Source organism: Mobula birostris, chromosome 7 (genome assembly GCF_030028105.1).
Source record: "Mobula birostris isolate sMobBir1 chromosome 7, sMobBir1.hap1, whole genome shotgun sequence".
Classification (NCBI taxonomy): Eukaryota; Metazoa; Chordata; class Chondrichthyes; order Myliobatiformes; family Myliobatidae; genus Mobula; species Mobula birostris.
In genome coordinates this window covers 92472317-92497821 of record NC_092376.1, presented here as the reverse complement: position 1 = coordinate 92497821, position 25505 = coordinate 92472317, and the positions used below count along the sequence as shown (strand labels likewise).

The 25505-nt window shown below is 43.4% G+C and overlaps 1 protein-coding gene across 1 annotated transcript in view; it reads right to left on the bottom strand.

Moving 5' to 3' along the window:
- Window positions 1–25505, bottom strand: part of myo16 (myosin XVI) — a 541014-nt gene that overhangs the window by 105587 nt on the left and 409922 nt on the right. The window contains exon 27 of the mRNA XM_072264587.1: window positions 9157–9259. Coding sequence (XP_072120688.1) covers window positions 9157–9259 — 103 coding nt within the window. The remainder of the gene's footprint in view (window positions 1–9156; window positions 9260–25505) is intronic.

Sequence of the window (25505 nt, the reverse complement as noted above, 5' to 3'; positions counted from 1 at the left end):
TTCGGAAACTCTATTGTGACGTGGAGAGGAAATCTCATTGCTGTGTGGCAAACTTTGTGCGTTGTGGACAGCAATTTTTACCACACCACAGTGGCTCATAAATAGGATCGAGGTCTATGTGATTGTTTACAGAAGTGGCGCAGCAAACCGTGCCTCTAGGAATTTTCTTGTATGCTGCGTGTTTGCTTGTGCCAGGACTTTCACTGATTCCCAGTCGAATTTGTGCCTCTCTTGATCTTCATGGGTAAGTCATTGGGAGGACACACCACATTCAATAGTGTACTGATAATGTCTCCTCACGTGGTGATGAAATGATTACAATGAAATTGCCAAGACCAGTGGTGCCCAACCACCGGGCCGTGGACCGGTGCTGGACCGCAAAGCATGTGCTACCGGGCTGCGAGGAAACGATATGATTTGGCGATATGAGTCAGCTGCACCTTTCCTCATTCCCTGTTACGTCCACTGTTGAACTTGAACGCACGCCAGGTCATTACCCACGCGTCATCCATGTCAGCACGGGAAGAAGATCAACTCCTCGAGCTTGCAAATGACGGTGGGCTGAGAAGTATGTTGGATCAAAGTCAAGGCTAGATATCCTGAGATAGCCATGAAAGCACTGAAAACGTTGCTTCCATTTCCAACATATCTCTGCAATGAATGCAACGAAAACTAAATTGCAGAATAGACTGGACATCAGGAAACCCCTTCGAGTATCGCTGTCTCCCATCACCCCTTGATGGGACCGTCTTGTTGCAGGAAAACAAGCTCAGGGCTCCCAACGATTCAGCGATATTGGTGTGTTGCAATGATTTTATATGTTCATATGGCGAAAATATGTGCTGTGTGTATAATATTGAAATGTTACTTAAAATGTTATGATGCTATTGACTTATAAGTGACTTATATAACCATTTAACAATTACAGCACAGAAACAGGCCATCTCTGCCCTTCTAGTCTGTGCTGAACGCTACTCTCACCTAGTCCCACCGACCTGCACTCAGCCCACAACCCTCCATTCCTTTCCTGTCCACATACCTATCCAATTTTTCTTTAATTGATAATATCGAACCTGCCTCTACCACTTCTACTGGAAGTTCGTTCAACACTTACTTCAAGCTCCCCTCTCCTCCCCTGATAATTGACTTCAGTATATTCAGGTGAGGAAAATATGCGCTGTGTGTTTAATATTAAATTCGTTAGATAAACACTTTTAGAAATGAAATTGAGTGTATTAGCCACTTATCACCTATATTCCGGTCGTGATTCACACCCCCGCCCCCCGGAGCAGAATCGCCAAAAATGATTTGTAGGAAAGAAAATTGGCACGTTCACGCATGCGTACTGGTGCCAGCGCAAGTCTTCATGGTCATTGTAGTCCTTCTCGGGGTAAACAACGTATTTGACTGCTACTCTTGTCCGTTGGCACCACTATGCCCCCCCCGCCCCCCACACCGGTCGGCCGGTCTGCAAGAATATTGTCAATATTAAACCGGTCCGCAGTGCAAAAAAGGTTGGGGACCCTGGCCAAGATCAAAGAACAACTCAACCCAACCATCAACCGCCTGAGTTGCTCATTCCAGATTATTTTCAGCTTCTAATGTATTTTCCCCTACCAACACACCATTCAGTGTATTCCAGGCACCCACCACTCACTGAGTAAAAGTTACCCCTCACATCCCCTTTGAATTTACTCCCTCTCACCACCAATGCATGCCCTATAGTATTAGACATTTCTACCCTGGGAAAAAGATACTCCCTCTCTACCCTGTCTGTGCCTCTCATAATCTTATAAACCTCTATCAGATCTCCCCTCAGCCTCCACCGCTCTGGAGAAAACAAGCCTAGTTTGTCCACCCTCTCATGGTAGCATGTGCCCTCTAAACCAGGCATCAACCTGGTATGGTAAACCTCTTCTCCACCTTTTTCAAAACCTCAGCATCCTTCCTAGAGTGGGGCAACCAGGACTGTATGCAATACTCAAGATGTAGCCTAACCGGAGTTTTATAAAGTTGCAAAATAATCTCTTGACTTTTGAACTCAGTGCCTCAGCTAACAAAAGCAAGCATTCCATGAACCTTCTTATCCACCTTATTGACTTGTGTAGCCACTTTCAAGGAGATATGAACATGGATCCCAAGACCTCTCTATTCAGCTACACTGTTAAGGGTCTTGTCCTTTACACAGTGTACCATCTCCTTGCATTTGCCCAACACCTCTGGCTTAAACTCCATCTGCCATTTCTCTACCCATAGCTGCAAATGATCTATATCACACTGTAAAACGTAGATCGTGATATACCCAGCAAATGTATTGAATCAAGAGTACAGATTAAAAAAGAGGCTCTCATCTTCACTCATGTACTTGAATAGGATCACTTGTACATTTCCGTAGAGTATGATTAAGAAGATAGCAAGACCTTTACAATCAGTTTAGAATATTGATATTTTACATTCTGCTTAGTTTATTAACACTGTGATATGTGTAAGTAACAGTCAAGAGGCAATGGTTAATGTGTTAAACAGCCTCATTAAATTTGTCATTTGGTGGAAAATTGTTTGATCATGTGTTCAAAAGAATGAGATTTTGTGATTGATAGACAGGACTTCTTTGGACTGTAGTGTTAAGCCAAGGTCTGGAAGCTAAGATGAAACGTGTAATTTGCTATTGTCAGGACTGTCAGATAGTAGAAGGGATGTGGAAATATTTTGTTGCTCTCTTTTGAGATTTGTTTGTTTCCTATATTAAATCAGCAGGCTTTGCCTCAAAATATTGTCTGAACTGAATTGTCAATGACTATTTAATACTCATTAACTTGTCATTGTCAGGAACAGCAGATGTGATTGGGAGCTGTGTTTACTTGAGTAGTGTGATCTGTTTATTCTTGTACGAATTGAATAATAAAACAATTTCCTTGAGCATATTTATTAAGTCAGAATCATATAGCAATAAATCAGTGTTCTGTAATACCTCACTCCCCTCCCATCCACCCCACAACCATGTATTACTAATCAGTCATACAACACAGAAATAGACCCTTTGTCCATATCCATTTAGCATCAAGTACAGTACTTTGCTATACTAATCCTATTTAGTGGTAATTTGTCCACAGCAGTGTGTCGTGATTCTAAGGTTCACACTAAACTTTTACCCATGTTCTCTGATTATAGATACCTCTCCTTTAATCTACTCTTATCTATGCTCCACATATTTTTTTCTGTATCGTATGTCTTCTCTGCTCCAATAAAAACAAACCTAGTCTCTTCTTGAAACTGAAATGCTCCATCCTTGGCATCATCCTGGCAGGCCTCCTCTGCACCTTCTAGTGATCTCATGTTTTCAATAGTGTGGTAACCAGACTTGTAATTGGTAATCTAATTGTGAGTGAACCTATGCTTTAAACTATAAATTTACTGCTCTTGTAGGCTATTACCATTGCCTATGAAGGCGGATATCCCACCTGATTTCCTCACTACATTAGTTACTACGCTACCAACTTCAAGGAGCTTTGGACTTGTACAAAGAGTCCTCTAATCCTCAATACTCATTAAGACAGCAGCATTTATTTTGTATGTCCTACCTTTATAAGTCTTATTATAGTGCATCAGCTGCAGTTAACGTGTGCCATTGTTCTGCCCACCTTACACTGGATCAACAACATCCTGTAGCCTACAGCTATGCTCCTCACTATCAACAAAACCACCCAAAGGGCTGGGAAATCAATACCTAGAGGATATAGGTTTAGGATAAGAGAGAAAAAAAATCTAGTCACATGGAGAGCATGCAAAAACACACGAGACTCCTTTCATGTCTTAATCAGTTTTGAGTTCTATTTCTTTCAAACTGCTTGCTTCAGAGTTGGCAAAATAAGAGCTAAGATGCTAAAACTGTCAGTTTCATTAACCCTTATCCAAGAATCAGAGAGCTTCTATTTATTTGGTTTTTGTTACGTTCCCTTTCCTTCCTCCAGCTTTCCTCCTCATCCAAACAAAATCTTCTCCCTGATTCCTCTTCCCACAGACCTGAATTTGTATCTAACTCTCATGACTCCCATGGCTCAATGTGCTTTTATGCTTGTTTGGTTCATGAGATCCACTTTTGATGAAGCAAACATTCTGACCAGATAAATAGATCTCCCTCTTCTCACACCCAAACCAGACTCCAGGAAATTCATAATAGCAGCAGAGCCCTAGTAGACCCAACACACAACAGGGATGGTTTCCAACTCCTGAATCACCTCAGAAAAAGATTTGTACAGGCATGAAGTGGAGGACCTAATAGATTTATTAAAAGAACAGAGCTCTGAAATGCTAATATTACAGCTGATCACACTAACAAACAGAAACACTAGATTAATGATTAGAGCTCTTGGAGGAAAAGGAATCCAAGATTGGGTGAATTTGAAAGTACAGTTTTTAAATATTAAGGTATAATTATTAAATAATAATAACATTTCTAATGACTGGAATAAACTGAAGAGGCCCGTGAGGATCTGCAGAGATCCATGGGCCAACTATTAAATAGAGAGAATTTATTATTACAGTGATTATTACACCAGCTTTCAACAAATCCAAGAATATAGTCAAATAAATGGAAAAAGCAAAATTGTAATCAAATCTTACATGATAAATGCTTGAGTAAATCAGTTGTCTTTTAGAAAGAAAATGTTTTTACAAGATTGCGGACTTGATAGAGATGTACAAAGTGATAAGAGGCTTAGATAGAGTGGGCAGCGGACTCTTTTTCCCAGGGCAGAAATGGCTAATATGGGACCGTCATTTTAAGGTGATCATTGGAAAGTAATAAGGGGCATGACAAAGGTAGGTATTCTACACAGAGAGTGGTAAGTGAGTGGAATGCACTGCCAGAGGTGATAGTAGAGGAAGAACTAGGAACAATTAAAAGACTTTTAGATAGGCACATGGATGAAAGAAAAAATGGAGGGCTATGTGGGAAGGCGGGGTCGAATTGATTTTACACTAGGTTAACATGTTGGCATGATCTTGTGGACTGAACAGCTTGTACAGTGAAGTATGTTCTATGTCCGAAGAAAGGAACTTATCAAATATAGCAGATGGCACTATTCTTATGTAAATGTAATTAATACAAATTGTAAACAGGATACTCCTAAAATCCTGATTTGGGGAACTTTATAAAAAGGAAAATCAATTGCCGTATAAAAACTTCGCTGTTCAACTGAAGCATTAATGTATCTACACAGATAATGCAAAAAGACAGTTGTACAAAACAAACTCACATCTAGAAATCAGTTTAATCTTCAGAATGGAAACTACAATGCAATTTTAGCAAGTTAGACCAAACAATGGTGCAAAATAAGATGAAAATCCAATCCTTATTATTGAGATAAACAGAAAATGCTGGATACACAGAGCCCAAGCAGCAAAAACCACCTGGAAAGAGAAACACAGCTAACACTTTAGATAAAATCTCTTCATCAGAACTGGGGAAGAGAGAAAACAAGTTAGATTTAGCTGCAGAGAGGGTTGGAGAAGGATGGGTAGAATAAAGGGAATGGGAAAGGGGTGATAGGATGAGCTAGAGCTGTTTATAAGAGAGAAAGTAACAAAAGGAATGTAGGAGCTGTGAAAGGGAGAGAAGATGGAAAGGTGAGATCTTTGTCAGAGCCTGAGGGCTGTTCAGTCCTGGTTCTGGATCCTATTTGAGATGGAGATAGAAACCATAAGGTCATAAGTCATGGGGTCATTCTACCCATTGAGTCTGCCCTGTCATTCCATCATGGCTGATTTGTTATCCCTCTCAACCCCATTCACTTGACATCTCCCCAAAGTCTTTGACACCCTTATAATCTAGAACCTACCAGCCCCTATTTTAAATATACCCAATGACCTGACCTCCACAGCCATCTGTGGCAATGAATTCACCAGTCTCTGGCTAAAGAAATTCTTCCTCATCTCTGTTGTAAATGGTTGTCCCTTTATTCTGAGGCTATGCCCTTTGATTCTATACTCCCTACTATAAGAAGGATCATCTCTATATCCACTCTTTATAGGCCTTTTAATATTCGGAAGGTTTCAAAGATATCACCCTTCGTTCTTATAAATCCCAGTGAGTATAGGCCCAGAGCCATCAAATGCTATCTAAACACTAACTCTTTCACCTCTAGAATCATTCTCATTAACTTCTTCTGGGCCCTCTCCAAATGCTAGGTCATCCTTTCTTTGATAAGGGCCCCAAAAAATATGGTCTGACCGAAGCTTATAAAGCCTCAGCATAACATCCTTGCTTTTATATTCTAGTCATCTTGAAATCAATGCTAACAATGTGTTTGCTTTCCTTACTACCAACAAGTTAACCTTTAAGGAATGCTGCACAAGGACTCCCAAGGCCCTTTGCATGTCTAAATTCTGAAATTCCCTAGACTGCACTCCATCTACCACTTCTTTGCCCATTCTCCTAATCTGTCCAAGTCCTACTGCAGACTCTCTGCTTCCTCAAAACTACCTGCCCCTCCACCTGTGGCTGCATCATCCACAAACTTTGCCACAAAGCCATAAATTCCATCAACTACGTCAGTGACATATAACATGAAAAGAAGTGGTCCCAACACCGAACCCTGTGGAACACTACTAGTCACCATCAGCCAGCCAGAAAATGCGCTCTTTATTTCCCCTCTTTGCTTCCTGTCAGTCAGCCATATCTTCTATGTTCCCTGTAATACCATGGGCTCTTTATCTTGTTCTGGCAAGATGGTGGCATGTTCAGTCATAGCGGCTTCTATGGGGTCAACAAAAGGTGCTACTTTTCTATTTAGACACATTTCTAATGATCCTGCTATACTTCAAGTAGTGCAGGTCTACACTATCAGCAAGTTGCTCACTGGATGAGAAAATGGAGCTGTACAACGTGCTTCTGCCTGGGTCAAAGGAGGCTTACAGTCAAATAGTGAGTGGTTGCCTTGGTCGCTTTTCTTGTGATCACAAGACCGCTTTGGACCTTGTTAAGCTGGTATGTCAGAAGTTTGATTTGTTGATTTATTGGCTAAGAGCAGGGGCGAATGGCAGGGGAGCTGCCTGGCCTTGGTCGTCACAAGGACCAGGCCTCAAGCCATGGTGTTGCCTGTTTGCAGCCACCAGGAGTGAGGGGATGAAGCTGGTGGAATCCACTTGGGGGAGGGGGGGGTGGCAGTGTGATGAAGAACCCAGAACCAAGTCAGTGCTGCTTCCCAGGTTTTTGCTCAGCAGAAGACAAGCTCTGCTGTAATCGCCTGCAGATTTTAGCAGCACTCAATGGACACAGGGACTCAGACTGCGAGGCTGCCTGCTTTACAGCTGCCGGAGGAGAGGCGTCTGTGCCAGGGGTAGCATGGCGCATTTATGGTTGACTGAAGATCTCAATTGCCCGAAGGATCTGGACTATATACATATATATTTAGCGTGCTTGTATTTTACTTATATTCTATATGTTCTTGTATATGCGAGTCCTGGGCCTCAAGCCGTGTTGTCGCCTGGCTGGTGTTGGGGCCGATGTGGCGTGGTGCAGCATCCAGGCTGGGCGCTCTATTGAGGTCAAATGATGATTTCAATGCATTGTTTGGTTTGAACTATAAACGTGTATATTCTGCATTGTTGTATTTTACTGACACCCTGTATGTGTTTGTTGTCTTGTATGTATGAGAACAAGGCCTCAAGCCGTGATGTTGCCTGGGGGATGGGCATCAGGGCTAGTGTGGTGCACCGGGACGGTGTGGCGGCAGCATCCGGGCCGGAGTCATTAAGTACCCGCCCCCCCACCGGTGTTCGCAAGGTGGAAGTACATTACCCCCCCCCCCCAACCGGTGTTCGCAAGGTGGGAGTACATACCCCCACCCCCCACCGGTGTTCGCAAGGTGGGAGAAGGGCTCCATTCTGGTCAACCACAGATCATTGGCGTGAGTCTTATTGTGTGATTATGATACCATTTGTGCTTGCTATCTCATGTGTGACTGTTAACCACTGTGTTTTGCACCTCGATAACACCTTCTCGTTTGGCTGTTTTCTTGAGTATTCATGTATGGTTGAATGACAATCAAACTTGAATTGAACTGAATTGTTAAGCAGCCTCATGTGCAGTACACTATCAAAGGCCTTCTGAAAATACAAGTATACAACATCCACTGACGCTCCTTTGTCTATCTACCTGTTATTTCCTCAAAGAATTGCCTATTTTATCATGTGCTCGAAGTACCCTGAAACCTTAAGAATGGATTCCAACATTTTACCAACCACTGAAGTTAGGCTAATTGGTATAATTTCCTGTCTTTTGCCTCCTTCCCTTCTTAAAGAGTGGATTGACATTTACAAATTTCTGGTCCTTCTGAACCATTCTAGACTACAGGACTGCAACCTATGAAAAAAAGATCTCTTCACGAAATTGTGTCGGGTGACTGCAAGAACAAATGTTCAGTAGTGGATTCATGGTCAGGGAGAAATAAGGAGGTGTCATTTGGCCTTAGTGAGTGGGTAACTGGTAGAATGTGGAAGGCGCTGATGGGAATAAGGCAGGAATTCAAAAGTGGCATTAATGTAGGATAAGTGTAAATCTGTAGTTGACAGTCAGTGAGGACTGAGAGGGCCAAAGTGCCTGCTTTCATATATAATGTGTTTGGGACTCTAAACAGATAGACATTCTCCCATGCCGCCTACTGTTGCTGGTGATGTAGACCAGTGATCAGCAAAATGCAATTACAGTGCCGGTGACCTGGGCTCAATCCTGTTGCTGTCGGTAAGGAGTCTGCATGTTCCACCCATGAACTCATTGGTTTCCTTTGGCTGCTCTGGTTTCCTCCCACATTTCAAGGACGTACAGGTTATAGGTTAATTGGTCACATGGGTGTGATTGGGCAGTGCAAGTCCATTGGGCCGGAAGGGCTGTTACCTTGTTGTATCTCCAAATAAAAGGAAGTTAAATGAACAAAATTAAAATCAGAAATTGTTATCCAATGATTTTCAGATGACTGCTCCTTGGCAGTACTCGTTTTGAAGATGCCAATCTGGAATAAACCCTTTGAAGCTTGAATTTATCAAAAATAGAATCGATAGAAGATTAGTTATTTTTCAGGGTAAAAGCTTTTCTATTTCCATTTACAGCAGCCTGTCTTGATGCAGTTATCAGCAACAAGCAAAGATCATACTAACCTGCCAACCTTGTGATTTGTACTGCTGAAGGATGAGGTGGCATTTCTCCTCTGCTGAAAGCTGCTTCCTATCCCCAACTCTTATTACAGCCAGATACCTGTATCTACAGAGGAAGAGGATTCAAAATCAGAAATAATTATGACTCTCTCGTCCTTTGGATGAAATTACATCAAAATGCTGCTCAGATCTCCTGCTGAAAATGTCTGACATAAAAGATGCAAATGCCATCATTTATTGAACAGCAATGAAATCCATGCTAATAGAGATATGAACAAAACATGACAATATTTATTAAGGAAACCATCACTGTAATTATGATGGAGGATATGATCGAAGGCTCTTCAAATGAGACCATATGCAAAGAAATGAAAAAAATGGGGTGATTGTTTTGCTGAGGTTATACTACAGGCCTTCTCAGTCAGTAGGTAAGTCACTGAGAGATGTATGAGCAATATGGATAAGAGAGCAGGGGATTTCAACTCCCCACAATATTAACTGGAATCATCTTAGAGTGAAGAGTGGAATGGTTAAAGTAACTGCAGGAGAACATTATGAGCCATTATGTAGGTGGTTCTGCAAGAGAAGGAACAGTACTGCAATTATGTCTGCAGGTCAGCACTTTGGGGTCGTGCCCATATCTCTGTAAGTTTCGAGGTCACGATAGAAAGGGATAGGGTGATCTGGAATTAAACTCCAAAATTAAGGGAAGACTAACTTCAACATCAAATGACATCTAGAAAATGTGGGCTGGGAGCAGCTACCTGTGAGTAAATCTACAAATGGTGAGAATTCATCAATATGTTCCTCTGAGGGCAAGGACAGCATAATGGGTAACAAGAGACACCAATGGTGTGATCATAAAGTAAGTGTATGTCACGTACAAAGAACTGATAATAGCTGAGCCCTTCAGGAGGATGAGTGTGAGTGTGAAGATCAGCTTTATTTTTTAGCTTCCAGTTTAAGATGGCACTACTGAAGGCATGTAACACTTATTTTGAATTAAATTGTGGTAAACTATCACCGCAAATAACAAAGAGGCAAGTGAATTCACGAGATGTGCTGTTCTGCTGCACTGCAAAATCAATGCACTTGAAGTTGTGCTGGTTGGAATGAATGAGTTGAAGAAGAGAAGTCGAGGCAGAGGAGTTCCGATGCCCATCCAGCTAAGCTGGATGCAAGAGTGGACTGCTCCAAGGTGTGAGCTGATTTGGAGAGGTCGAATGCAGCTTCTTCAGCAGCAAAATCTAGTCCTGAAGTGAATCGCTGGGCGGTGTTTTCCAGGCCTGGAGCGATTCGCCATGGCAGAGCCCGGATCCTCATGTGAGGCATGATCTGCTGTTTGGACAATTTAAACATCAGCCCAGATAGACTGGAAAGTCAGGGTGTCGAGAGTCGGGTGAGGTTGGTTCACTCTAAGTGCTGAGCTGATTTGGAGAAGTGAAGAATAGCTTCTTCAGCAGTGAAGTCTAGGCCCGAATCAAATTGCTGGGCGCACGTTCTAGGCCTGGAACGATTCACTGCAGCAAAGCCTGAGTCCTATTGTGAGGTACAATGTACTGTGTGGACAATTTAAGTGCCAGCCCAGATAGACTGGGGGCTCCTCTCATCGTGATGCTGAACTCCGCCTGGCTGCTGTACTTTCTGTTGGTGAACTTTGCAACAATTTGTCCCACTAATATGATGAGCTGAACATCGAGGCTCTGGACGTACTCTGGCCTACTATGGCCTGCTCTGGGGATTTGTATCGAAGGACTCAATTTGGATTGGAATGCTTTGTTGCTGCTCACTTCTGTTGTTTGCACAATTGGTGATTTTTTTCTCTCTCTTTCTCTGTGCATTGTGATTTGGTCTTTATTATTTTTAAACTGGTCTCTTTGGGGCTTGTTGCTTTGCAGCTGCCTGTAAGCAGACAAATGTCAAGGTTGTCTAATTTATACAATTTTTGATAATAAATATACTTTGAATCTTTATTTGTCACATGTACATGGAAACATGCAGTGAAATGCACTGATTGCCTCAATGACCCACACAAACTGCGAATGCATCTTGGATAGCTCACAAGTGGCACCAGTGTACCATATCCACAACTCACTAACCTCAACCCATCCATCTTTGGAGGAAACCGGAGCACCCGGAGGAAACAAACGCAGTCTCAGGGAGAACATACAAATGGTGGCAGGAATTGAACCCTAAATGCTGGTGCTGTAAGGCATTGCACTAACCACTACCATGCTGAGTGTAAGTGAGGGAGAGGGAGAGATCCCTCATTGTCGCTGGGTGAAAATCATGGAATTCCCTCCCTAACAGCACTGTGGGTGTACCTACATCTCAGGGACCACAGCAGTTCAAGAAGGCAGTTAATCAACACCTTATCAAGGGTTACTAGGGTAACTAATGCTGGCTTAGCTGGCGATGCTCACATCCCGTAAATGAATAAATTAAAAAAATATATCACCAACAGATAAGATTAAGGAAATTTACAAGGTTTTTATAAGCATATTAACAGCAAGAGGATAATTGAAGAAAGGTTGGTGTCCTATAGGGACTAAAGAGGCAATCTGTGTATACACATGTAGCCTTAAACGTGTACTTTTCATCCATATTGACTAAGGAGAAAGTTATTATAGCTGCAGATTTCAGGAAGTTGGATCTTCTAGAGGAGGATGTACAAGGTGACTTAGCAGACATAATGACAATAATCCCCAGTGCTTGACGAGTGGTAACCAGGGTTGCTATAGAAACATAGAAACATAGAAAAATCTACAGCACAATACAGGCCTTTCGGCCCACAAAGTTGTGCCGAACATGTCCCTACCTTAGAAATTACTAGGCTTACCTCTATTTTTCTAAGCTCAAAATATATCATAAAAGTCTCTTAAAAGACCCTATCATATTTGCCTCCACCACCATCGCTGGCAGCCCATTCCATGCACTCACCACTCTCTGCATAGAAAACATATCCCTGACATCTCCTCTGTACCTGCTCCCCAGTACCTTAAATCTGTGTCCTCTTGTGGCAACTATTTCAGCCCTGGGAAAAAGCCTCTGACTATCCACATGATCAATGTCTTTCATCATCTTATACACCTCTATCAGGTCACCTCTCAACCTCCATTGCTCTAAGGAGAAAAGGCCGAGTTCACACAACCTGTTTTCATAAGGCATGCTCCCCAATCCGGGCAACATCCTTGTAAATCTCCTCTGCACCCTCTCTATGGTTTCCACATCCTTCCTATAGTGATGCCAGTGGCGTATCTAAGGTATGGCAGGTATGGCACATGCCCTGGGCGCCACTGAGCAGTTTTTATTAAAGTCAGACAAGCCTTCCTCAGATAGTGAAAAAAGAATTTTCTTCAGATGTATGATCTGTCTTTGATTATCATGGGTGAGAAGCACTAGGATGGCCTTATTTCAGAGCATTGTGTAAGAAGACCATGAAACATTTCTTCACGAAGAAGGAAAGTGGAGCTGAAGGACGGAAGAGACGAAAGTTGGAGGCGGAGGAAGCCAAGAAGTCGAGCAAGTTTTTCATGCCCTTCTTTGAAAAGTCCGGAACAAGTAGTTCGACACATTCTCTGGGGTCGCCTGCACCTGCTACAAGTTTGTTAGAATCCGAAGGTGGATCAAGTACAAATGCGTCACAAGCCGAGGAGGAAGTCAAGTCAGATAAATCCGAGTATGACGAGATTAAGAGTGAGGCTGCCACAGAGAACGTGGACATGACAGGAGGGGAAGACGATGGTGGTGGTGGTGATGTTGAGTTTATTGACGAGATTTTACCTGATGAGATTGAACCTGACGACACTGAACATAGTGAACTGGATGATTGAACAGTATGACGTTGGACTTCTGAAGTTTGACAAGGATACTGGAAAAGCAATTCTGCCTGACACACTGAGAGCAGAAATAATAAAGCTGGGTTTGAAGTATTTCCAGAACAGTGAGGGGCTTTTCCTGCCAACAAATAACCGCTCAATGAACAAAACTTGGTTCAAGAAGAAATAGGGAAATGGTCGTGGTGAGAAAGTGACTTGCTCATGGCTGGTCTATTCCCCTTCTAAAAAGTCTGCATTTTGTATCTGTTGTCTTCTCTATTCCCGGACAGACCAGCAAAGCACCCAAAAGGATTAGTGTTCATGAAAATGTCAAGAATCATCGGGAATGCTTCACACAGTGGAAAGAAATGGAAAGAAATTTAGGGGGAAACAGAGGAGTTATTGACATGGTATTTCAGTCACAGATTGAGAAGGAAAAGCAGGAGTGGCGCGATATCTTGACAAGAATCCTTCACTACATAAAATTCCTTGCGACTCAGAACCTGGCTTTGCGAGGACCCAGGGAGCCACCTCAGCTAGATGATGACTCCAATGTGGGAAATTTCCTTGGCTTACTGAAACTACTGGCCGCCTTTGACCCTGTCATAAAAGAACACCTCACTCATTTGCAAGGACAGGAGCAGTGAAGCCCGTCAACATGTACCTTGAGGAGATACTTCAAGTTCTCCAGGACATGATAGACAATGAAAACAAGACCAGTGAAACAAGAAGTGACGCAGGGCAGCTGTACAATCGTATGTTGAGTTATGATTTTCTGATTTTGCTAGGATTTTGGAACAAAGTACACATTTGCATTGACCATATTCAAAAGAGGCTGCAGGATCCTAGCATTAACTTCCATGATGCTGCCCTGGATTTGAAAGCCCTCCAAAATCATTTTTATGATGAAAGAGAAGTGTTGGTCAGTGAGTCACTCGAAGAAGGAGTCGATCTCTGTCAAGAATGGAATATTGAAGTTGAAAGACATCAGAGAGGAAAGAAACGAATGGCTGATGAGAACTCGAGAGACGCTGGATTAACAGCTAGGGAGGAAATGGAAAGAGTCATGAAGGGAACACTCGACCGTCTTCACAGAGAAAAGGTTCGCTCGTTTGCACGACACTGAAGCCAAGTTTGGGTTCTTTCTTGATGCCGAGGGACTGTGTTACAGCGCCGACAGTAACAACCTAAAGAAGAAGTGCAAGAATCTGGGCAAATTTTACAGCTCTGATGTTGATGGACAGCAGCTATATGAAGAAATTTTGAATTGCAGAGTGCTGCTATCAAGGCGGGTAAACATGAAAATATCAAGACCTGAAGAGCTTCTTGAATTTATTGTTCAGTATGGAGATGAGAGCATCTTCCCCAATCTTTGCATTGCTAACCATCACAGTTTCCATCGTCAGCTGTGAGAGATCATTCAGCAAGTTAAAACTAATACTTTCATATCTGAGAGCCTCCATGGGTCAAGGTAGACTCTGTGATCTTGCTCTGCTGAGTGTAGAAAGAGAAGAAACTGAAAAAACTGACTTTGATCACATCATCGACCAATTTGCATCAATGAAAGCAAGGAAGGTGTAGTTATAATTTTCATGTAGTGCCATAATTAGTTAATTAAAAGATTAATGAGCTTGACTTGTATTTTTGAGCTGATATTATAGTAAAGTTATCTAAAAGATGGGTGTCAGATGTTTGGACAGGGGCGCAATTTCAGTGCTTGCCATAGGCGCTATTTTCCGTAGATATGCTCCTGAGTGAGGCGATCAGAACTGAGCACAGTACTCCAAGTGGGGTCTGACCAGGGTCCTATATAGCTGCAACATTACCTTTTGGCTCCTAAATTCAATTCCACGATTGATGAAGGCCAATACACCGTACACCTTCTTAACCACAGAGTCAACCTGCGCAGCTGCTTTGAGTGTCCTATGGACTCGGACCCCAAGATCTCTCTGATCCTCCACAATGCCAAGAGTCTTACCATTAATATTAAATTCTGCCATCATATTTGACCTCCCAAAATGACCACTTCACACTTAACTGGGTTGAACTCGATCTGCCACTTCTCAGCCCAGTTTTGCATCCAATCAATGTCCTGCTGTAACCTCTGACAGCCCTCCACAGTATCATCAGCAAACTTACTAACCCATCCCTCCACTTCCTCATCTAGGTCATTTATAAAAATCACAAAGAGTAAGGGTCCCAGAACAGATCTCCGAGGCACACCACTGGTCACCGACCTCCATGCGGAATAGGAGGAGATGACAAAGGAGGAGACTGTTGGACCCTGAGAGTGTCTTCAATCAGCTCTGATCTCAGATGAAGTGCCATATGACTGGAGGAGAGCCATAAAAGTCAGAACGAACACCTTAGAGCATGTTTGGTCATTTGGGTAAATTGTCAATGCCAACCAGTAAGCAACTTTCTGTAGTAATCCCAGCTGCCAGCACATGGTCCATAGTCTTCTATGCCTAGAATATGTTTATCTAGATGCTTCTTATGCAACCCAGCTCTCTCTTACAGTGCATTCCAGGTGCTGACACCATCTGGGTGTAGAAAGTCAGATTCCCATTAAATCTCCTACCACCTACCCAAGTCTATATCCTCTAGTTTTAACTACAGCTGGTATGGGTAAAGTTTCCTGTACTTCATCCTATATTCATCTTTCATAATTTTATATACCTCAGTTACAGAATCATAGGGACTGGCCCTTCAACCCAACTCACCTGTGCTAGCCATGATGATCAAGCTAGTTTCATTTGTCCACAATTGCCCATATTCCTCCGAACCTCTCCTATCCATGTACTCATCTCAATGTTGTTGTTGTACCTGCCTCAACCACTTCCCAGCACACATTCTGTATATCAGCACCATCTGAATGAAGAAGTTGCTTTTGAGGTCCCTTTTAAATCTTTCTCCTCTTGCCTTAAACATATGCCCTCTAGTTTTTAGTTTCCCTTTCCAGAGTACAAGACTATATCCTATTTATACTCCTCTATAAGGTCATTTCTCCATCTTGTAAGGTTCAAGGAGCCTGCCCAACCTCTCCCTATAACTCTGAAAATTGAGTCATGGCAACATCTTCATAAATATTCTCTGCCCTATTTCCAGTTTAATGATGTCTTTCTTATAAAAGGGCAACCAAAACTGTACACAATACTCCAGGTGCAGCTGTACCGATATCTTGTAGACTGAGACGATATCTCAGACTGATGAAGGGCAGCATGCCAAACGTCTTCTTCACCACATTGTATATCTATGAATGAACTTGCACTCTGAAGTGTTTCAGTTTCACAACACTCCCAGTGGCTTGAACTTTCACTGTTAAAGACCTACCTTTTGTTTTTTCTTAAAATGCCACATTTGGCGCTTAACCGAATTGAAAGCTACTTGCCAATTTTTGGCTGACTTACCTAGCTGATTAAGATTCCCCTGTAATTTTTGATAACCTTCTTTGCTGTCTAGGATACAAAAATCAAGTTCATTGTCAGCTGACCACACATATATACAACCAAGCAAAACAACATTCCTCCAGACCATGGTGCACCCACAAAATCTATATCACACACAGCACATAAACCAAAATATTATCATAAATAAATCAATAAAATACAAGTCAAAACACATAGTGTGCAGCACAGGTAAATAGTATACAGCTTGCTGTCCTGGTGACGAGACCTCAGTGATGGCAGGGTATTCATTACTCACAGCTTGAGGGAAGAGGCTGTTACCCAGTCTGGAAGTCCTAGTCCTGATGCTCCTGTACCTCCTTCGTAACAGTCGTGAGTCAAAGATATTGTGGAATGGTGTAGGGATCATCAACAATGTTTTGGGCTCTACCCCTGCAATGCTCCAGGTAAGTATCACAAATCTTGGGGAGGGAGAGCTCGATGATCTTCGCAGCAGTTTTCAGTGTCCTCAGTTGGGTGTTGTGGTCCGGTGCCTTACAGCTTCCATACACACAATGATGCAGCCACACAGGATACTCTTGACAGTGCTCCTGTAAAAAGTTATTAGAGTAGTGGTGGGGAGCCTTGCGTGTCTCAATCTCCTTAGAAAGCGCAGATGCTGCTGTGCCTTCTTGACTAGTGAGGTGGTGTTGTGGGACCAGGTCAGATTGCCTATGATGTGCACAGCAAGGAACTTTGTGCTCTTCTCTCTCACCATGGCATAACCATTGATTTTTTGTGAAGAGTGTTCCACCTGTGCCTTCCTGAAGTCCACAATTGTCTCTTTTGCCATATCCATGTTGAGTATCAGGTTGTCATCCTCACGCCATTTGACAGGCCTCTCTACTTCCCCTCCCTATCCAATTCATCAGTGTTACTGATGAGGACAATCACTGTTGTATCATCAGTGAATTTGATAATGTGGTTTCAGCTGAATCTGGCAGCACAGTCAGGAGTCAGCAGCGTGAACAGCAGCAGGCTGTGCACATCTCCTGGGGTGGGCCAGTGCTCAGCATGACGGGGCGTGAAATGTTGCTGCAAACTCAAACTGGTTGGGGCCTTTTCATCAGGAAGTCCAAGATTTAGTCACAAAGAGGAGAGTTTACTTACCACCCTCTGAGGGATGATTGTGCTGAATTCGACAACATCCTGGCGTATGAGGCATCATTTTCCAGGTGAGACAGGATGGAGTGGAGGGCCAAGGCTATGGCATCATCAGTAGACTAGTTTGAGCAGTAGGCAAATTGGAAAATGTCTAGTGTAGCTGGAAGGTGGAATTTTGTGTGAACCATTACCTGCCATTCTTACTTTCTTACTCAAGGAAGGGGGTAGAGATAGCCCAGAAAATTATAGGCCAGTGAGTCTTACTTCAGTGGTTGGTAAGTTGATGGAGAAGATGCTGAGAAACAGGATTTATGAACATTTGGAGAGGCATAATAAGATTAGGAATAGTCAGCATGGCTTTGTCAAGGGCAGGTCATGCCTTACGAGCCTGATTGAATTTTTTGAGGATGTGACTAAACACATTGATGAAGGTAGAGCCGTAGATGTAGTGTATATGGATTTTAGCAAGGCATTTAATAAGGTACCCCACGCAAGGCTTATTGAGAAAGTAAGGATGCATGGGATCCAAGGGGACCTTGCTTTGTGGATCCAGAACTGGCTTGCCTACAGAAGGCAAAGAGTGGCTGTAGATGGGTCATATTCTGCATGAAGACCGGTGAGCAGTGGTGTGATTCAGGGATCTGTTCTGGGACCCGTACTCTTTGTGATTTTTATAAATGACCTGAATGAGGAAGTGGAGGGTTGGGTTAGTAAATTTGCTGATGACACAAAGGTAGATAGTGTGGAGGTCTGTCCGTGGTTACAACGGGACATTGATAGGATGCAAAACTGGGCTGAGAAGTGGCAGATGGAGTTGAAGCCAGATAGTGTGAGGCGGTTCATTTTGATAGGTCAAATATAACAGCAAAATATAGCATTAATGGTAAGACTCTTGGCAGTGTGAAGGATCAGAGGGATCTTGGGGTCCAGGTCCATAGGACTCTCAAAGCTGCTAGGCAGGTTGACTCCATGGTTAAGAAGGCATACGGTGCATTGGCCTTCATCAATCGTGGGATTGCGTTTAAGAGCTGACAGGAAATGTTGCAGCTATATAGGACCCTGGTCAGACCCCACTTGGGAGTACTGTGCTCAATTCTGGTCGCCTCACTACAAGAAGGAAATGGAAACCATAGAAAGTGTGCAGAGGAGATTTACAAGGATGTTGCCTGGATTGGGGAGCATGTCTTATGAGAATAGGTTGAGTGAACTCCGTCTTTTATCCTTGGAGCGACGGAGGATGAGAGATGACTTGATAGAGGTGTTCAAGATAATGAGAGACATTGATTGTATGGATAGTCAGAGGCTTTTCCCCAGGGCTGAAATGGCTAGCAGGAGAGGGCATAGTTTTAAGGTGCTTGGAAGTGGGTACAGGGGAGATGTCAGGGGTAAGTTTTTTTACACAGAGAGTGGTGAGTGCATGGAATGGGCTGCCGACGGTGGCGGAGTTGGAAACGATAGGGTCTTTTAAGAGACTCCTGGGCAGGTATATAGAGCTTAGAAAAATAGGGGGCTATGGGTAAAGCCTAAAGGTAGTTCTAAGGTAGGGACATGTTCAGCACAGATTTGTGAGCCAAAAGGCTTGTATTGTGCTGTAGGTTTTCTATGTCTCTATGTTTCTACACCACTTAAAATACTTCATGAGTTTTGAATTCAGTGCCACTGGCCAGTAATCGTTCAAGCCAGTTTCCGTTCCTGTCTTGGACATTGGAATGATGGTGATACCACTTCAGTATCATCCACATGCTGAGGTTTGTACATTCATAATCAGATTGTTCATGAGAATGTTGAACAACAAAAGTTCCAGTGGCACAACACTAGTCATTGGCCTCCAGTGTGAGAAATAACCTTTTCCCATCACTCTGTGCTTCCTTCCATTGAACCAATTAGCTACCGCTCCTCGGGTCCCATGGTATCTCACCTTCTAGACTAACCCGCCAAGCGGGACCTTGGTAAAGGCCATATAGACAATGTCTGCTGTTCTACTCTCACTTATCCTCTTGGTTACCTCTTTGAAAAACTCTAAGAGATTTGACAGTCACAATTTTCCATGCACAAAACTATGACATTATCCCTAGTTAGGTTTTATCTATCCAAATGCTCACGGATCCTGTTCCTCAGAATCCCTTTCAGTAATTTACCCACCACTAATTTCAGACTTACTGCCTTGCTTGTCTTTGCAGTTCTTAAATAACAATATAACATTAGCCACTCTCCAGTCTTCAAGAACTGTGCCTGTGGTGAAGATGAAGCATATATCTTTGCAAGAACCTTCACATTTTACTCCCCACCTTCCCATAAAGTCTGATTATACGTTTTGTCAGCCTTTAGGGATTCATCCACTCTAAAACATTTTAAGGCTGCCAATACTTCTTGGCAATTTGTATCTAGTCCAAAACATCATTACCCTTTTCTCTCATTTCTTTAGCATCTGTCATTTTCTCTACAGTAAAAAAAATTATAGAAATATTCATTAAAAATCTTGCCTATCTCCTGAGGCTCCACACATAGACAACCTTGCTGATATTTGGACTCTTCATATACCAGTGGAATCTCTTGGAATTATTCTTAACTTAATCTGCCAGATCCATCGCAATATCCTTTGTTTGCTCTCTTGATTTTCCTCATGTGTATTTTTCCACTTATTGTCTTCGAGGGATTCACACACTCTCAATTACCTAAACTCAATTGCCTAAACCTCTTCCTTTTAAGCTGTCTCAATATCTCCCAACAATTAGGGTTCCCTAAACGTGCAAACCTTGCCTTTCACCTGAATAGTAAGATGTTGCCCTAGACTCTTGATATCAGCCTTTTAAAAGACTCCCAATTCCACTTGTTTCTTTACCAGCAAACAGTCTCACCCAATCCATCTCTACAAAATTCCATCTAATGCTTCTAATAATTGGACCTATCCAGGTTTAGGACTTAAAGCTGTGGACCACTCCTGTCTTATCCATTACTATTTTAAAACTAATAATAATGAACCTATCATAATTTTCTCCCATCCAGGAAGACCAAGCTTCTCAAATTTCTCTTCATAACTGGGAAGGGGAAGAAAAGGAGAAAATTGGTGATAAGGAATTCAGTTGTAAGGGGAGCAGACAGAAGATTCGGCAGATGTAAAACAGACACCTGCATGATATGTTGCCTCTCAGGTTCCAGTGTCAGGTATTTCACAGATCAGGCCCATAGCATTCCTAAAGAGGAGGGTGAGCAGCCAGAAGTCCTGATCTACATTGTTACCTTAGCTATGAAAAGGGTTGAGGTCCTGAAGACTGAATACATGGCAGTAGACCATAAGAGCAAAAGACTATAAGACATTGGAACAGAATTAGACCAATTTGGCCCATTGAGTCTGCTCCATTATGACTGAGGCTCCATTCTCCTGAGCTTGGTAGGAAGCTAAAAAGCAGGACTTCAAAGGTATTAATCAATGCATTGTGACCTGTACCATGTGCCGGGGGATAAGAATAGGATGATATTGTAGATGAATGTGTGGCTGAAGAATTCGTGCAGAAGGCAGGATTTCGGATTTGTGGATCATTGGGGATCTCCTCAATACAAAAGGGATAAGTTACACTTGAGCTCAAAGGGGACCAATATCTTTGCAGGCAGGTTTGAGTTTAATAACGGATTTAGGAGAGCTAAAAGGGAGCATGAGATGGCCTTGGTGATTAGGATTAAGGAAAACCCCAAGGTGTTCTATACATAGAGTAGGTGAACAGCAACTAGAATGAGTGTAGGAATGATCAGGAATAGAAAAAGAAATGTATCTGGAGTTGATGGAGGTAGGGCATCCCCTTAATGAAAACCTTGTTTCAGTATTCACCAGTGAGAGGGACCGTGACAAATATGAGAACTGTGTAGAACAGGCTGATATGCTGCAACATGTCGATGATAAGGAGGGAGGATAGAACTTCTGAAAGACGTGATGATAGATAACTGCCTGGGGCTGGACAGCATATACCCCAGGTTACTATAGGAAGTGAGGGAAGAGATTGCTGCACTTTTGGGTCAAAGAGCTTGCCCTGTACTGTGATATTCTATGTTCTAATTGAACTGTTCCATCCCAGACAACATCGTGGTGAATTTCTCTGCATCCTCTCCATCACTATCACATTCCTCCAAAAGCACGGTAACTGCAACTCCATGCTGAGGTCTGGTCAAGCTTTTCTGAAGTCCTTGCTTTCAGAGATGTGGAACACTTATTAAAGAAAGGCAACAGGCTAGGCCAAGCAACTATTGGTCAGTGACAGGGAAGACACTGGTAAATAATATGGGGACTGGATTACATTATACTTGGAAACAGAAGGATCCATCATGGATAGTCAGTATTACATAGTCGATGGGTGATCCTTTTAACAAATTTCATTTTTTGTTAGCAAAGTTACAAAGTATATTGATGTGTGTATAATGCAGCTGATGTAGTCTACATGACAACAGCAAGACCTTTGTCAAGACTGAATTTGGTTCAAAAGGTTAGATCCCACTGGGAACAAAGCAAGCTGACAATTTCAATCCAAATTTGGCTTGATAATATGAAGCACAGTGATGGGGATGGGTTGTTTTTCCAATTGGACGTCTGAGACCTTTATTGATTGGATATTAATGCAAAAGACATGAAAGTGAGTTTGCAGACAACATGAAGATTTGTGGTACTGATAGCTTTAGATTGTGTAATGACATTGATCAGATGGTAGACTGGATACAACAATGGCAAACACGAGAAAATCTGCAGATGCTCGAAATCCGAACAACACACACAAAATCCTGGAGGAACTCAGCAGGCCAGGTAGCACCTATGGAAAAAAGTACAGTGGACATTTCAGGTCGAAACCCTTCAGCAGGACTGGAGAGAAAAAAAAGAAGATTCAGAGTTAGAGCGTTGGGGGGGGAAGGAGGAACAATGGCAAGAGGAATTTAATTCTGATCATCTAAGGTGATAGAATTCAGGAGATCAAATAAGGGCAAGACATAGACTATAAATGGTAGGGACCTAGAAAGTATCAGAAACAAAGGAACCTTGATGCACACGCCCATAGTTTCCAAAAGGTGTTGGGGAAAGTAGATTAGGTGCTGAAGAAGGATTTTGGGAAGCTGGCCTTCATTTAGAGCATAAGAACACAGAGGGTAAACTAAAAATGGCCCATCCATCTCATGCTATCCATCATCTATATTAACCATAATTAATGGCACTGGGTCTGTAGCATTTCAAAAGGATATTTCGAGTGTTGATGGAGCGAAGTGACTGGGTCTTTGTTGCAGAGAAGTGCAAACGTGTCAGTACGTTCGGAAATGGCCCAAGTGTGGAGCAATTGACACTGAAGTGGGTTGATAGTTTACAGACTTTAATGCAAACAGTTAGAGGGAAAAGAAAACAATAAACACTAGACCAAACAGGGCCATTAACTAAAGCTCTCAAATAGAAAATGAAGCCAACACAGTGGCTGAAAGGAATAACTAAACATAAAATGAATACCGCTAGTCTTCAGAGTCAGTTGACTCAATAGTCCAATTTCTCAGGCAAGGCCGAATGCAAGCAGGCAGCATAACATTGCTGAAGTCTCGACAAGCACTACGATGAAAAGAATGGAGTTAAATACCATCACAATTAGATAATAATTAGCTGACACGTGCACATTCACAAGTGCAGTTGACATATCTACTGCACTGCCGAATCCGTGGTTGTGACAGGGCCCCCCTCTCTAGGTGCAGCCCCTGAAGGCACCACACACCCATGTCCGCTGGAAGTCCTGGTTCAGCAACTTGTCCAAGATGTCCTTCGCCGGGATCCAGGTACGTTTTTCTGGGCCATACCCTGCCCAGTCCACAAGGTACTGGGCCTTTCCTTGTACCCGGCGAGATGTCAGGAGGCACCACACCGTATAGACAAGGGATCACCTACCAAGTGGAGAGGAGGGGGAGGTGAGCTGAGTGGGGCCGGGGGAGAGGCAATAACCAGCCTGAGCTGGGAATCATGGAATATTGGGTGGATCTTTAGTGATGCTGGTAGACACAATCTATATGACACCTTGTTGACAGCCTTTTCCACTACAAACGGTCCCATGTAGCACGGTGCCAATTCCTGGCTCTTGACTTTCAGGGGAAGATCCCTTGATGCCAACCAGACGTCCTCTCCTGGCTTGAATGGCCTTACCTTTCGATGGAGCCGATCAGCCAGCTGAGTATGATATTTCTGAGTGCACAGCAGAGAAGCCCTGGCTCGTCTCCGGGTGCGCTTGTTCAGCTGCAGGAACTCCTACATCAACCTCCTGACCAGGGAAGAGTGGGGTCTGGAATCCCTTCTGGCAATCAAAGGGAGACGTACCGGTAGAGGACGACTGGTGGTTATTGTGGGCGATCTCTGCCCAAACCAATTGGGAGCTCCAGGACGTGGGGTTGGAAGAGGCAAGACAGCGCAGGGTTGTCTCCAACTCCTGGTTCACTCTCTCAGTCTGGCCATTAGATTGGGGATGGAAATCAGATGAGAGGCTCCTACAAGAGAGCTGAAAGCCTTCCAAAAGCGGTAAGTGAGCTGTGGTTCATGATCAGATACTGTCTTGAGAAAAGCCATAGAGCCTGAACATATGTTGAACCATGAGTGTGGCAGTCTCACGAGCTGATGGGAGCTTGGGGAGGGCAATGAAGTGGGCGGCCTTGGAAAATCGATGCACAACGACCAAAATGGTGGTGTTTCCTTTTGACGGGTACAGACCAGTGATGAAATCTCCTGAGAGGTGGGACCAGAGGCGGTTGGGCACAGGTAGTGGACATAACAGACCCGCAGGACGCTGGTATGATGTCTCATTCCAAGCGCAGGTGGGACAGGCAGATACAAAGTTGTGGACATCCTGGGACATAGATAGCCAGCAAAACTGTCTCTTTATAAACTGCTGGGCCAGTTGAATTCCCCAGTGTCCAGCCAGAGGGGAGGAGTGACCCTATTTCAACACTTTGGAACACACCACAGCAGGAACAAACAGCCGGTTGGGATGTCCCCCACTAGGGCTGGGTCCGACTGTTGAGCGGCCCTCACCTCTGCCTCTATTCCCCAGATCACCGGAGCAGCAATACACAAGCGAGGGAGAATGGGCTCTGGATCGGCTTGTCCTCAGATCCGTCCAACTGCCGCGAGGGAGGTCGGACTTTGAATTCTTACCGCTGGGACGATAGGTGAGGATGAAATTGAACCGTGTGAAGAAGAGAGCCCTCCAGTCTTGATGAGAATTGAGTCTCTTAGCATCCTGAACATAGGAGAGGTTCTTGTGATCTGTCCAGACAAGAATGGATGCTCCGCCCCCTCCAGCCAGTGTTGCCATTCCTCCAGGGTCTCCTTGACAGCCAGAAGTTCCCGGTTCCCAACATCGTATTTCCTCTCGGCTGGAGTCAAGTGCCGGGAAAGAAAGGCACAAGGGTGCAGCCGACTATCCGCAAACGAGCACTGAGAGAGGACAGCTCCAATGTCGACATCGGATGCACCCACCTCGGCAATGAACGGCTGTGATGGGTCTGGGTGTTGCAGCAGTGGGGCAGAGGTGAAATGTTGCTTTAGCTCTGAAAATGCTTGGTCCACATCGTCCATCCAATGGAATCCTGCTGAGGTCTTCTTGGTGATTGCATTTAGAGGAGCAGCTATAGAGCCGAAATTCTGGATGAAGCCATGATGAAAGTTTGCAAACCCCATGAAGTGCCTGTTTGACTGTAGACGGTTTGGGCCACTCTGCAACTGCCTGAACTTTACGAGGATCCATTTAAACAATGAATGGGGTATGTATATAGCTCAAAAGTGACTCCTGGACTTCATTGAACTCACACTTTTTGGGCTTGGCATATAGGTTATTTTTGAGGAGCCATCTGAGAACTCTCCAGACATGCTGGACATGTTCCTGATGAGAGCGGGAATAGACAAGGATGTCATCTAAATACACAAATGCAAAGTGGTTCAACATATCCTTGAGCACATCGTTAACTAAGGCCTGGAATACAG